General features: G+C 39.3%; 1 protein-coding gene across 3 annotated transcripts in view; it reads right to left on the bottom strand.

Annotated features, from left to right (window-relative positions):
• Positions 1-15,436, bottom strand: part of Khdrbs3 (KH RNA binding domain containing, signal transduction associated 3) — a 166,503-nt gene that overhangs the window by 51,299 nt on the left and 99,768 nt on the right. For all 3 annotated transcript variants that reach the window (XM_010629626.3, XM_033760860.1, XM_033760861.1), the window contains exon 6: positions 14,930-15,125. In XM_010629626.3, coding sequence (XP_010627928.1) covers positions 14,930-15,125 — 196 coding nt within the window. The remainder of the gene's footprint in view (positions 1-14,929; positions 15,126-15,436) is intronic.

Raw genomic sequence — 15,436 nt, 5'->3', positions numbered from 1 at the left:
AAGTGTAGCACTAATTAAAATATTATAAATTTTGATAATGAAACCTCACTTGTATCATTTTCTATGAAACATTAAATACCAGTCTTATATTCTCTGCCCTGAGCAAAAACTTCCCTTTGGAACTTCATTTTCTATTTCTGAAAGTTAGAGCAACATAATTAATAATAGTGAGCAATACATACATTCTTGTGCCACTAAAAAGACTTGCTTTTTAAAAAAATCAAACTACTTCTATAAATTTTAGCTTAGAAATGGCACTAAACTGGCGCAGTGGCCTAGACACTCACTCTAACACAGGTAGAGTCTTCATTTACCATTCCTGACCTGAGAAACTCAAACTGGTATGTGGTCAAATACCAGAGAAGTTTTAAGAGATCTTCCAGGATAAAGGAAGCAGGATGACCTACTTAATTCTATTTCTGTCACAAGCAAAATCAAGGATATCATTTCGGCCTGGAAAAACCATTCTGAACAGTCAGAAGAATTTGCAAAGAGGGTGATTTAAAAATATATTCAGTTCTGACTTCTTTTAAAAAACACACAGTTATGCTATATACTTCACATTGATTAAAGTGGTAACAGGTTATTTCAAAGTAAGTCTTACTATATAATACAATGTTAAAAGTTTATTTAAATTTAAGTCTTAATATCTTATTTTGGATTTATAAAACAAATGCCTTTCAAGAAATTCATTTTACCTGGGGTTTTGAGTAAGAATATCCTTGTCAATGTGGTAACAAACACAAGTATCATTAATGATTTTATACACACACACACACACACACACACACACACACACACACACATATAGTTATTTTATAATTATGGACAAAAATCACACCAAAGTATCAATAACTTGAAATCAGATGATTGCTTACATCATTTGAATAGACATGATTTATTTTCCAGTCAAATCACGTGCCCACTTTCTTACTACATGACTGAAAGGAGAGTACTCTGTAGCTTTGGAATGTGATAACTATGCTCAAATTCCAGCTCTGCTATTTAATAGCTGTGTGACTTTGGGGAAAAAACTAAACCCTCTGGACCCCAATTTTATAATTTGAAAACTGGGAATCACAAACTCCTGGCAGTTTCTCATGATTGTAGGAGTCTTAACCAAACACGTATGTGAAAGCTGTTTGGTACAGTTCTTGTCCAATGAAGACAGGTTTGTTTTAAGGACTTGTTCCTTTTAACACTCTACAACTATTAAATTAGAGAAAAATCAAAGTTATAAAGGTATCTGTCTCTTGTAAAATGTGACAAATTCTTAACACATTATCTAAAATGCAAAGTCTGCATTTCCTTTTGGCAAATACTATAATTAACTACTGTGCTGTGTAAGGGACAGACTGCCCAAGGTTATAGTGGCCATTCTAGCCACATCTGAACATCGCCTTTAAAAATGTGTCTATCACAATGATTCACAGAGTTTCACTTCCCTCTCTCGGTCCATGTCTAACTGAAGTAGAATTATATTTGTTTGTATTTTACAAGGTGTTTGAAATACTGTAAAAAAAATAATATGACCACAAATTTAACCTAGAAATCCCAAAACAAGGTAAAGAAAACTAAATGTAAATGGAAAACTAAAGAAAATGATTTAAACCATAAATCCTACAAAGCTAGGGGAAAAGTGGGATAGTTAAATTTTACTGAGTCCAAATTAACATGACACTACAGTGAAGTTTTTGATATTGATCTTCCCATTCATCCTGGGAGACAGACATATACTGAATGCCTGAAAAGTTCCAGGAACCGTTTGGAGCGGTGGGGATATAGCACTAAAGACAGGCAATATTCTAGTGGGGATGTGGACAAACAAAACCAAATGCAAAATCTATTGTGTGTAAGACAGAAAGTTGGTGAGGTTTGAAATGCTAGACAAGGTTTTAGATATGTAAGACCTTGAATGCAAATGTAAAAGAAATGAAGGAGCTGGCTATAGAGAGATTTTGCGAGAGAAGTGGATTTTAGACTGAATGAATGCAAGTACAAAGACCCTGAGGGCTAGGATACTATACAGATATTGTTGCTTCTCCAAAATTTGTGTTGAAATTTCATCCCCACTGTGGTGCTGTTAAATGGAAAGTACCTTTGGGGAAGTCATGAGGGTGCTGATCTCATGAATGGTGCCAATACTTACAAAAGAAGCTCCACAGTTACCTGGATTTTCTGTGCCTCCCACCCCTTTTGTCCTTCCTCAGGTGGGGATACAGTAAGATATCTATGATATCTATGTCGCAGTGAGTAAGCGTTCTCCTAACAATGAATCTGTTGGTACCTTGAAGGCTGGACTACACAGCCTCCAGAAATGTGATATAAATGTTATTTATAAGTCACTCAATCTAAGACATCTTCTTTTCTTTCTTTTTTTGGTACAAGGTCTCACTGTGTAGTTTAGGCTGGTTTTGAACTCACTATGTAGCCCAGACTGGTCTCAAACTCATAGAGATCCTACTACCTCAGCCTCTGGAGTACAGCCTCTGGAGGCAAACACCATCATGTTCAGCTAGATATTTTCTTATAGCAACAGGAAAGGTTATGACAAGAGGTGAAAGAGGAGGGAGCTCAGAGAGGTTAGGAGAAAAATCTGTAGGGCCGCTGAGGCTTAGTGAACATGGCCAAAGTGGTGGGGTACCGACTTCTATGTCCACAGCAAAGTCTCTGTTATGTCTCACCCCAGCTAACATCTGAAATTACTTTTTCAATTTTCACCATCCTGGTGGGTGTGAAAAATACTGGACACTATGTTTTTCATATACTAATATCTGAGACGCAATAAAAATCTTTCCCAAAAGACAGCGCTCCACTGCTAAACAGAGGAAATTACATCTCTGATTCTACAACAATAATAATACTCATTTATCACATTTTTACATGTCCGTACTGCAGGAAGTACACTTCACATGCTAGTTATCCTCAAAATAGAATCATGCTATCATGGTAACTACTAATAGCTCCATTTCTAGATCAGGAATGGAGACATAGAAGAGTTAAGCAAATTGATTAAGATCACATATCAAATACAGACAAAGCAAGGATTTGCAAGTACTCAGCTTGACTCCTGATTCTGCCTGTAATTGTTGTCTTGCACTGCCTGCCCCTATAAAACTGACCTCAGGCCTGCAGTTTAGTGATTCCTCCGGCACACCATGAGGACCCATGGAGCTGGTCAGCTGACTTTCCACTAGTGTCACATAATGTGTCAATATGGTTGCATTCCAATGACATTTTAAAATATTTATTTTAAATTCCTATAGTCATGAAGTATCTCTTCAGACTTTGTATCTTATTATGTGCCTCATGCTCAATTCTATCTATAAACAAACATATTTACTTTCTCACTGCTGATATACCCAGAAACCACAACTTAAATGAGGAAAGGTTTATTTAGGTAGCAGATTTTACAGGTTTCAGTCTATAGCCAGCTGGTTCCAAGGCAGGGCAGCATGGCAGAGGGGCACAGCAGAAGAGAAACAGTTTATGGCATAGCAGGCAGGAAGTGTCAGGGATCAAGAGATAGAGACACATCTCTCCAGGCCACGCCCACAGTGACCCACCTTTTGGCACCCAGCTTCACCTCCCAACATCGCACCCAGCTACAAACCCATCAGTGGACTAATACACTGACAACTATCACATTTAGCTATAAATTCACCAACAGACTAATCTGACAATGAGTATCCTGTCCCGTGATCCAAACACTCTCCAAAGCCACATTTATGAGCAGATAAGGTTTTGGGGGGACATCCAGACTTAAATCAAAGCAGAATAAAAATATGTAAGCATAAAGATGATAATAAACCTCATCAAAAATTTTTTGATTATCTGCAGTACACCAGGACAGGCCATGTATCTCCATGGAAACGCCTCCCAACTCTTCCTGCCTCATGTTACCTGTGTCCTTACTTGCTGGTTACACGTTACATCCTTTAAAAAGTCTTCCCTTGGGAGGGAAAGGGGAAAAGAAAGATGGGAATGGAATTAACATGAGAAAAAGAAAAAAATGGAAACAAAGTCTTTGTAGATATGGAGGGGTGAAGGGGTTGAAGGGAGGGCAGAGGAATGGGGAAAAAATAAGAACCAAGATGGATTATGTAAAGGTGCGAATTTTCACTGATGTTATTACATTGTATACCGTAAATGTACCGATAAAATTAATTAATTAAAAAAAGTCTTCCCTCTTTGGTCCCTTCCAAATATTCTTTGCACGTAAGTCAATTATAGATATTCTTATCCTGAAGGATAATTGTATTTTGTTTTTGCATCAAGAAACCAAACACAGAATATATTATACACTGGGCTCTGTAGATACAAAGAGAGAGCTGCTACCATCAGTGACTTAAAATGTAACAGGAAACAACACAAATAAAAGATTACATTCCCTAAAAGATACATTCCCTAAATAATATATACTCTATGGGTCCAAATAACAGAGATTCACCACCTAAAATAATCAGGGGATTCTGAAAGGAAGAAAAGCAAGGGTGATTACTGTTCTGGAGGAGACCAGACACACCACCCCAAAATTCACCATTTTGATATGAGGGATATTTTGAGAAAATCAAAACAAGAAGAAAACAAGAAGATAAAAGAGAAGCTGAAAATGGATGCATATTGATGATATACTCTTAAGTGAAATAAGTCACACGTGTAAATACCGAACAGTTCCTCTGGTGTGAAAAGCTCTAATCTATCTTCCTAAAAACAAGTCTCAGTTTACAAAGGTATAGATGCCTCTTCTTCCCTCTCTGCCCGAAGGGATAAAGGCTGATCACTGAAGATGTCAGACCCTCAAGAGGCTGAGATGGCAGAGAAATTTACATAAAACCCCCCTTATTTTGCCTTCCCCCAAGTTGCTGTCCCCAGAGACTTGAAGACTTAAAGTCTTTTTCCTTTGTGAATCACTTCTCTAATTCTGCACTCTTCTTTGCATAAGATATTTTAAATAAGCCACCTCTTTGAGTTGTACTCTGCATTGGCCACTTTTCTGTCATTGGGAAGCAACAGTCAATATCCACAACTTTCTGGAGGACAGATTTGTTTTGGTTCATGGTTTCGGGAGGATTCAGTCCATGGCTGGCTAACTTCAACAGCATTACAGAAGGACACAGTGGGAGAAAGGAGGTCACTTCATGTCAGCCAGGGGACACAGAGCGCATGGAGGAGCCTGCTTCTGGTCACAGCCCTAGTGACTAGGCACACTCTGAATACAAGAATTTTAAAGGACAGGGTTTTAGATCTAAACCATTAACATATTCCTTTTATGGGTATTTCACATGTATATAAGAAATATACATGTTAATACCATTCTACTTGTTCTTTTGTTACAAAGGTTCATCCCAGCTAAGAATTCAGAAGAGTAGAGGTGAAACATTTTTTCCATTCCCATACTATTATCTCTGTCTGATACTCTAATTTCCTTGAAGGCAGAGAGTAAATTCTATAAATGCTAGTAAAATGCCTAAGGAAAACAAAAGAACAAGGGGGCAGGTTCTTGCAGAGAAGTATTACAACAAAAATCTAATGTAGTGTTTCCCAAGTTGCCCTCCCTGTTTCATCCCTAATTTACCCCAAGGACTCCATACACCTGACGCATTAGCTCAACTCACTCGGGATGAGATGAGCAGTATTAATGATGCAGCAACACATGCTTTCCATGCCTTGGCCACAGGGCTGCTGCAGAGCCCCTCCACTCCCTCAACAGGTACTTTTTTTTTGGCTTTTCTTGCCTTTGTTTAATATAAAGAAAAAAAAAAAGTCTTCTATACTTATCTATTTAAGATCTGGAATTATTTCCTAAAGTTTTACATTTCTAAATCAAGTTAACCATTCAAGCAATTTAAGAACAAAATTGACTTGCAAGGCTCCAGATAGACATTCCAAGTAAATTGCATAGTGCTGCTCTTACCCCTGCTTCTGGTAAAGTGAATAAAAAAATCATAGAACCTTCATCTTTTTATCTAAAATAAAAAGGTGTCCCTAGGCTTTTCATTCACATTTAAAAATGCATTTTCATAAATAACCTTTTCGCAATCTGTAGTCTGTTTTAATTAAGTTTCCCACTATGGAAAACAAGATAATTGAAACAGTTTAAAGATTAGTTAACTGTCAAAAATTATGCCAGTAGTCACTGTATTAGGGAAATGTGCTGTCAGTGCAACCCTCATCTGTACAAAAATCTCCAAACTAGTCACATAATTAACAACTTCAGGTGAGCGCTACCTTTTTCACAACAATGAGAAGGATTATGCTTTCACTCACGGAGTCCTTGAAATTCTACACATACATACTAAGAATAATTTGGCTTTCCCTAAGGGCCTTCTCTAGTGTTCCTTGAAATGCCCACTGTTCCTTCCTCTCACAGCAACAGAGTGGTGACCCATATTTCTAAAATGCAGATGAGGATGTCGTGTACATTAGTAACAGGACTTCTTCAAGACAACTTTCACCCTATACAGCCTTCATGAGCCATGAAGCTAGAAGGTAGGCAGAGGGACACAGCTGCTCATAGAGCATTAGGTTCAGATCTCTGCTTCTATTTAAATGATCCCTTGGACTCTTTAAACTTGGATTAATTTTTACCAGTGGAAGATTTCCTAAGAGGAAATACTTCATAGTGGTTGCAGAAGAATAGGTAAAACCAATTACTTCTTTATTATGCACCACTTACCATATTGTAGACTCTGTACACAACTTTTATCCCTAAAGAGATGAAATACTTTCCCCCTTTCATCGGACAACTTTTCCATGTGCAAATGCAAGGTTCGGGATTAGGTGAAAGTCACAGGCTGGGACTGCTAGGCTGTGAGTTCTGGCTCTGACCTCATCTGCTTGCCACCCTGTAAATGTACCTACCTTGTGTTGGTGTTCTCAGGTAGTAACAAATGCATGTAAAGTGCTTACAAATATGCTTGCCAGGAAGTAAGGCCGCAGGAGTTTCCTTATGCTTGAGTATTGTGATTGGGGAAAACCTGTATCCTCTGTGAGTCCTCTAGGCTCAGCTGTCTAGTTTAGTTAATATTCTTTCAGAGGGTAAGAGTGAGGGCTGACTGAGGTAACAGTCAGGGCACACAGTACATTCATACTTCACACACACCTTGAATGGCAGCTGTCTTTTGTTCTATTAATTTAGGAAGGCTGAAGAGCATTCTGTTATTCTGATTAGGGACTGAAAAAAATGATGAAGAAACATTGGGTTGCTGCCCTGTAATTCTGATGACTTCTCTATGACAACTATTTCAGATATTTCCCTTCTCAGTGTGCACTAAAGCAATGACTTCCTCACAGAATTCATGACTACTGAGGCTGATGATTTACAAAGAAGCATCAGGAACCTCAGCATCTTCCTCAATAGTAAGAAGTACTAGAAAGGGCAGCAGTTCACAAAAAGAGGCTCATGACTAGTGAAGGCTTGATATGTAAGATTTGAAAAATACAGCAAATATTTAAATTTTAAAAATTATTCAAGTAAATGACACATTGCCATTAATCCTGCTCTCTGAACACACCTGTCCCACCATTCCCATCAATTTCTGAAGCAGTTCTGGAGGTCCTCTATTGTATCTTTAGCTGCACTGTTTCTGTTGTGGCTGCTCTGACATCCTGAATCAATTCAAAACATTTACCTTGCATTGTGATTTTACTTTGGGAAACAGGTAGAGGAAGTCGCAAGGTGCCAGGTCCCAGTGAATACGGTGGATGAGGACTTCATGATGTTTTCGTTTGACAGAAACTGCTGTAAATGGCTGATTGACATGGGATGATCAAAGGGGCATCAAAGCCCCTCAGCTCCTGGCCTTCCCTTTGCTCAGTCCAGCAGGTGACACCCACCACCCAAGGCAACTAAAGCGCAGTCCCACATTCTGCTCAATAAACATCTTAGGGCTGGACAATAAAAGCATATTAGATACTGCCTCAGGAAAAGCATCATCACCTTAGTTAAATGGTAAATACTTGCCATGATTAGAAAATCAAGTCCAGCATATTCAAATAAGTATTCAAATAATATGATTAAATTTTAAAGACAATTTTTGTTTATATACTTTAAGGGACCCAGGTATGTCTAAGAATCCCATTTTTAGAAAACATATTGCACTTTCAACTTGATTCTACATCATTAAAATGCAATTTTTTTGTTCTATGACTTTCTTTCAACATCCAGGGTTTCTGCTTGTTGAAAATAGCTTTTAATTACAAAATTCATCTTTAGGTTGATAGTGGAAGCCAAGTTTACACAAAAAACACTCAGTGCATCACAGAATTTCAAGCTGGGAGGGTTAAAAACATCATGTGACCTAACCTGCTGACTAGCTGGCTAAAGTACTGCCATCACCATTTTGCAGACTAAAAAATAAAAAACCTTCCAGGGGTGGTGGTGCATGCCTGTAATCCCAGCACTTGGGAGGCTGAGACAGGAGGATGGCTGTGAGTTCGAGACCAGCCTGGGCTACACAGTGAGTTCCAGGTCAGTCTCAACTACATAGTGAGACCCTGTCTCAAAAAAACAAAAAAACAAAAACAAAAAAAAAAACAAAAACCCGAAGGCCAGAAAAGTTAAATAATTTCCATAAGAACATAACAGATACCACAGTGACGAGGTGGATCAAAAACTACGTATTTTCCTCTTGGCATAACAGTTTATTAAATAACACTTTAATATTTATTATCTCACACCATGCTATATTTGCTAAAACTGACTTAAGATGTTCAATTTTATTTTACTGATTACTGTATGTGAAAAATGTGCCTAACACATGGCACGACATAGGAATTAAGTCTTATTATCCCAAAATGTCAGGCCCAGTGAAAGGCTCTGGGCAAATGAAGATAAAGACATACCTCCTGCCTCAAAGGAACACTCTACTAGAGACAAAGTAAGCAAGAACAGAGGCAGTCCCAAGTGCTAAAAGGACAGGAACAATACTATTGATGATAAACATGAATTAGAGTAGGCCACAGCTGGGAACTAAACTCCCACATGGGGCTTCATGAGACCAGGCTAAAAATGAAAATGAAGCCACTTATGCTAAAGCTCCATGTCTCAAAAATGAAACTACACTGCTTATACGACCTTCTGAAAATAGCCGAATTTGAGAGATAAATAGCCAAAATTCCCCCAATGGGCCACTTTCAAAAGGCAAGATTAACTCTGCTTGCATCTGTACACAGGGAAGGTAATCTGAAATAACCAGTTATTTTCCCGATGCTCTGTCTCTCTGTCCCTACCTTACAAGGTAGGTTACCTTGAAATGACAGATCTGCTTTCTGTTTTATTTCTTCTTTCTTCAGTTCTTTTCTACCTATGAAACTAACCCCCTGCTGGGCTCAGTGGCACAAAGCTATAGTCCTAGCTACTCAAGAGGTCTACCAAGTTCCAGGTCAGAAAATTAATGGGGCCCAGTCTCCAACATCAAATAAAATTAAGAAATTATGATCTGGGGGTAAGCTCAATGCCTGAGAAATTTCTTTACATGTGAAAGGCCCTGAGTTCAACCATAACATAGCAAAAACAAAACACTTCCTATTAGGAAAAAATTAATAAAGTAAATCAATTTAGTTCATTGATTTACTTTATTCTGTGGAATAAAATGCTGCCCAATTCTAGAATAAAAAACAAAGCCAACTTTAAATTCTTGTAATTTGTCTTTTGGCATTAGTGATGTGTCTTTAGGACTAGATAGACTTCACAAGAGAAGACTAAATACAGTAGTAAAAAGAGCTGGTATGGAAAAAGCAAGGAAAGGCATGCAAAAAGTCACAAGCCTGTGTTTCTGGAGAGAAAGCTGGTATTGATGGAAGGTACATGGCAACGTGGGGAAGGGCAGGTTGGTAATGTGTCCACTTAGGTGGTCAGTTAGGGAGACTCAGTTATGCAGAAGGGTCTCAAATTTATCTGGAAGAGATGAAGATTTCTCTAGAATTCTAAAATAATTGCTTTATGGGGGGGTGGGGAGATAGCATATCTAAAATCTGACTATGAAGGATCAAGGAGCCTCTTTCACTTCAGAGTGCATCATTCAGGGTAACCTGAATCCAAGTTCCCAGGCCATGCTCCTTCATACGTAGCAAAGAATAAAGTACTGCTTATTCCTTAGTTGTTTACCTGACTTCTGAGCTGTCCTAGTAAATTACAGAAATTGAAGAAGGGGTTATGGCAACTTCCAACTTGTAGCGAAGACAGAAATTGCAGGTAAGCAGGGGACCCACGACTTATGATTGCCTACTGAAGTAGAGAGCAGTCTTTCGAGGTTTTTGCAGAACCTGTGGGATCTGTGCTTTGTCCAGGTATCTGGTGTTAGAACTGGGCTAAACTATAAATCATCCTTTACCTCTGTCATTATCTGCAGAGAAGCGTTAGCTGTGGGACAAAAATCCACACATATGGCACGGAGGTAAAGGACTAAGACACAGCAGAAGAGCTGACAAAAAACAAGTTTCCTTGAAGTAATTATTAACTTTTAAGTGCTTAGGTTATAATAGTAATTTTTAAAAAGTGATAAAGCAACATTGAAACAGCTTTTCAAAACTGGAGTCAGGAGGTCATCAGGAAAGAGCACCATTGCCGGGAATGTGGACTTTGGTCACCTCTGCCCTTTGATCTCAGGCATCTGGACCGATTTAAGTAAGTCTGAAAGTATATTCTGCCAGAGGCTCAAGATGTGTAGCAAGAGGTTACAGGGCTCTTGTTCTATATACGTTTCCTTCTGTTTATACACTCTTTCTAGATCTTCTTTGGCATCTGTTCTCTGCTCCTCCTTCTCCTGTCTTCCTCTGAACCCTGACTTAGAGCTATTCCAAACGGCAAAGGCCCAGGAAATCCTTTCACTTCTACTATCTCTGGGTTTCAGCTAAGTCCTTCAGAGAGAGTAAATGAGTAAAGATTTAATGGTCATACATTTACTCTGTTGCATGCTTTTGGTTTGCATGTTGACCCTAATGCAACTTATCAAAAAATGATTTCACCTTAGAAATTATTGGTAAGATGAGTTCAGAAAGCAAGTGTCAGGCTTATCTTTCTGTATAATTATATCAACATTTTAAATTGTTAAAGTGTTCTCAGTAAATGCATTTGGGATTATGCTAGTTAATTTTTCAGCTATTTAATTATTTGAATATACCTTATAAATAAATGTATTAGGGGAAAGAGGTACTTCTAATTCTCACAAAAGAAGAGTTACCATAACTATGTCTAACTTTTCTAAGCTAAAAATAGAGCAGAAAGTCACAGTTTATACTCAAATAACATCTATTATCTACTTTCTTTTGAAAAATAACACTAATCATGTTGAATTGCCTTGTTTAGAGTTCTTCTTAAAAGATAAGCATTCCACTTGTTGCCTTCACTACCTTGTGTGTGCCACGTTCTTCTGTTCTGCCAGGCCTGTTTGTCGTCTCTGCCCTGGAGTTGGCTGACTGTAGACTGAAACCTCTAGGAAGGGTAAGCCAAATAAACCCTTTCTCTAACTTTCAGGTGTTTTGTCTCAGTGAGACAAGGTAACTAACACAGAGATGTGGCACCAGAGAAGTGGGGTCCTTGCTCCGACATTACCTGGCCATGTGGCTCAAAAACCTTCGGAACTGGCTTATTTGAAGGGGAAAATGGGGAAAGACCCGGAGATGCTGGCTACAGAAGTACAGCTAGAACACCTCAGGCTGTTTTGTACGGAGATTCTGGTCAGAGCTCAGAAAACCAGAAAGCCAGTAAAGACCAGGGTCAGGAGAGATCTGCTGGGAAAAAGGAATACAGTGACTGTTGGACTCCAGACGATAGGTGTTATGGCTCGACAGAAAGTTTATTTGCATTTTATTTGTGTCCAGAGACTCTGCCTGAGGCTGAGATTAAGGGTGGTGGACTAATAAATCTTGCAGAAGAAATTTCAAGGCAGTCGAATATTGAGGCAGTGGCATGGCTATTGTTGGGGGCTTTTAGCCAGATCTATGTGGAGAATCAAGAGCAAGGAGCCCAGAAGAATGATTTAAAACATTTTGAGTTGGGTCAGAAAGGAAGCTCTAGTAAAGCTGTGGTCTGCAAAGATGGAGCAGAGCAGATCTTGCTTACTGAGAAGGATTAGGAAAATAGAAAAGATGGTTTGAGAGCATCACAGGAAGCAGCAGGACTCCACACTCTGCAGCCTCAGAATTATAAAGGCGGAGGAATTTGTTTTGAGAAAAAAGCCTGAGAGAACCAGGCTCCAAAATGGCAACACTCACACCAAGTTCCAGAATGGCAGCAGCCTAGGGAAGTTGTTCCAAAATGGTGGCAACCTAGAGAATTTGTTCCTCGGGATTGGGTTCGGAGTGCTCAGGAATCCAGGCACTTGACCCTTATAGCCAGGAGAGAGGGAAGACTGGCTACAATTGTTCCAGCTGGCAACAGACCTTGGCATCATCCACGTGGCACTCGTTTTAGGTGAAAGCAGAATGCCAGAAGTGTGCAGTGAGGAAGATTTCAGAAGGAGGCCTAGAAGGCCTGGCAGTGTGCCCCTGAGAGGGCAATGTTTGAAGCTACGAGTGTGAAGCCAAAGGTGCACTGGAGACCCCAGAAATTTGGAGACACCAACAGCATGGATTCTCTGAGGAAAGCTGCAAGGAAGGAGTGGAGCCAGCCCAAGAGAGAAGCCATGGAAGCTACAACCGCCAAAAGTGCCACAGGGACAGAGCCACCAAAAGCCTCTGGCATTCACAACTTTCCACAGATCGTTGGGGATGCTGGAAATGGAACTGTGGGATTTAATGTTTCCCCTACTGGATTTTGGACTTACTTTGGTCCCATTCCTTTATAACCCCCTATTTGTACATTTTGGATGGTAATGTTTATCTTATGCCACTGAATGTTGGAAGTGTTTAGCTTTCTTTTCATTTGTACAGGGGCTTGCAGCTAAATGTTTGCCTTACATCTCTGAGGAGACTTGGGACTTGGACTTTTCAGAGATGCTGCAACTTTTAGGACTCTGGAAACTCTTTTATGGACTAAATGCCTTTTGTGTGGAACAATGTACATGAGTCTTTGGGGAACCATGGGTGGAATGTTATTGTTTGGGTCTAGATGTCCCCCCAAAGCCTCATGTGGTCATAGGCTTTATCTAGTGTGTGAAGCTGGAACTGATTCATGAAGCAAAGCTAGGCTGAAGGGCACTGGGATTAAGGGTGTGAGTGTTGCACTCCCTAATTAGTCTGAATAGGATAAAAACGGCTGGGAGACCCTGTTAACTCTCTTGCTAACCTTCACTGACTTGTATGTGCCTTATTGTTTCTGCTCTGCCATGCCTATTTGTTGTCCCTGCCCTGGAGTTGGCTGATTACGAACTGAAACCTCTAGGAAGTGTAAACCAAATAGGCTCCTTCCCCTAAAAAAAAACAGATAAGCATTCCATCTCCATTGAGGAGAGTTTGGTTGTAACAATGACCAACCTACTCTAGGAATAACAATCTCACGGCCAAGTACTTTTGTCTGCCAACAGATGTGATTCTCAAAGACACACTCAGGGAGTCTTTGGTGACTCATTAATGGTTGGCTCAGACCACACTCTAAATGACCAGGAATCTTTAAATCGCTTTTGGAAAAATCAATTCAATTTCTACAGGTCCATTTCTTGTGAAGTGCCAGTTTTTCTCATTTAGCCTAATAAAGCAGAATCTTTAAAGGTTTATAACTACTTACAATAATAAGTAGAACATACAGCATTAATTGTACCTTTCTTAGGCCTAAATCTACGTGAGAATACTTTTTTTATTTTTCATTTTACCACACGTAAGATGAAATATTGAGTATCTCAAGCACTGAGATGCATCCTTGCTCAAAAAAGCAGCAGTCTTAGAGCTGGGTATTTAGCTCAGTGGTTCTGCCTGCTTCGCAAGTGCCAAGACCTGAGTTCAATCCCTGGTACTGCGAGGAAAAAAAAAAAAAGCAGCAGTCATGCCAGGAAAAATAGGATACTTCCTCCCATATTTTTTTGTTTAAATAAGTAACTATGCATTTCTTTTTTCAATGTTTATTTTGGAAATAATGGGTTCAGACAGTAAATGTTAAATCAGTGTTAGAGTAAACTTATTTGTCTAAATATAGTCAAGCATACCTACAGAAATAAACTGTATCACAGTGAAGGTACTTCCAGGACACCTTTTGTTTGTTTGTCTTGTGGTATTGGGGATAGAACCCAAGCTTCTGGCACGCTAGGAAAGAGCTCTACCACTGAGCTAACACTCAGCCTCAGGGACACCTTTAAAATTTATATTTTTTAATTCCTTAGATATATAGATCATCTGAAAATTTTTAGTGAATGTGCTTTTTCTCTTTTTGCCAACAGAAGGAGTAGTAGTGTCCTGTCTGCTTTTAAACCCAGTCCTAGCCCATTCTTCCTAACAATTCTTTATTTCCATGTACCTACTTAAGGTAGCATAAAATAGAATTATTGAACTGCAAGGGACACAAGGTTATCTAATTAAGTCAATGGCAAACTTCATCAATTAAAAAATAGAGACCGTTTATTTTTTTCACTGACTTTTTGCTAAAAATTCCTACTTAGTGGCACAGTTTAAAAGGAAACACTAGAGAATGAGGCTTCCTTCATAATACTGAGGTGATCTTTTCTAAATGACTGGATTACTCAGAGGCAAACTGAAGATGAATATGAAAGAAGGCTACATTGAACTTCTATAAGAGCTTAGCAGCATGTCTCCTTGACCCGTCTTTTGCACTTCCCCACTAAATTCTTCTGTACCAAAGATTTCAGCTACTTGCTAAAAAGGTCCCTACCATTCTTAATGCTAAGTATTTAGCATTCAATAACTGATTATGACATAAAGGCAGGATACTCAGGAACTCAAGTGAGGTTCAGAAAGCACTTAGCTATGACATCTAGCGCTATGTCAGGACTGGGCAGTTCCAGCGACACAGCTGTCACATGACGCCTTCACTTACATATTCTCCATAGGCTTCCTGTGCTGGGGGTGGTGGTGGAGGTCTGTACCCAGTAGGGGGGACTCCTCTTGCCCTGGGTGTGAGAAGGCCTCTTCCCCGGCTCACTGGTCCTCGAGTAGAAAGGACTCCCCTGGTTGTCGGTGTCCCTCGAGGAACTCCAACTCCAACTGGCCGGGCTGTAACTGTTCCTCTTCCCCTGCAAGAATGAGGGTCACATCATCAGTATTTATCTTAGTTTCTCTTATTCCATTTCTCAAAGACACTTATAGCTCAGACAAATCAATGACTCACTTTTTTTTATTAATAAAAAGGGAGTAAGAAAACTATATATGAAGTTAGAATCAAAGCAAATAAGAAACAGATCTACCAAAAGAAAATTTAGGCAGTTATTCCAGCACAATATGGTAACTGAGACTCCATTTCTGGCTCATAGACAGAGTCAGAAACAGTGAATCTAAGAGAACCATGTGTGCTGGAGATTGCTGAGTGCTGTCTTGACAGGATCAA

The sequence above is a fragment of the Fukomys damarensis genome, unplaced genomic scaffold (genome assembly GCF_012274545.1).
Source record: "Fukomys damarensis isolate Sample0158 unplaced genomic scaffold, DMR_v1.0_HiC HiC_scaffold_5, whole genome shotgun sequence".
In the NCBI taxonomy this organism is placed as follows: Eukaryota; Metazoa; Chordata; class Mammalia; order Rodentia; family Bathyergidae; genus Fukomys; species Fukomys damarensis.
Note: the sequence above shows the minus strand (reverse complement) of the source record. Positions and strands in the feature narration are given on the sequence as shown.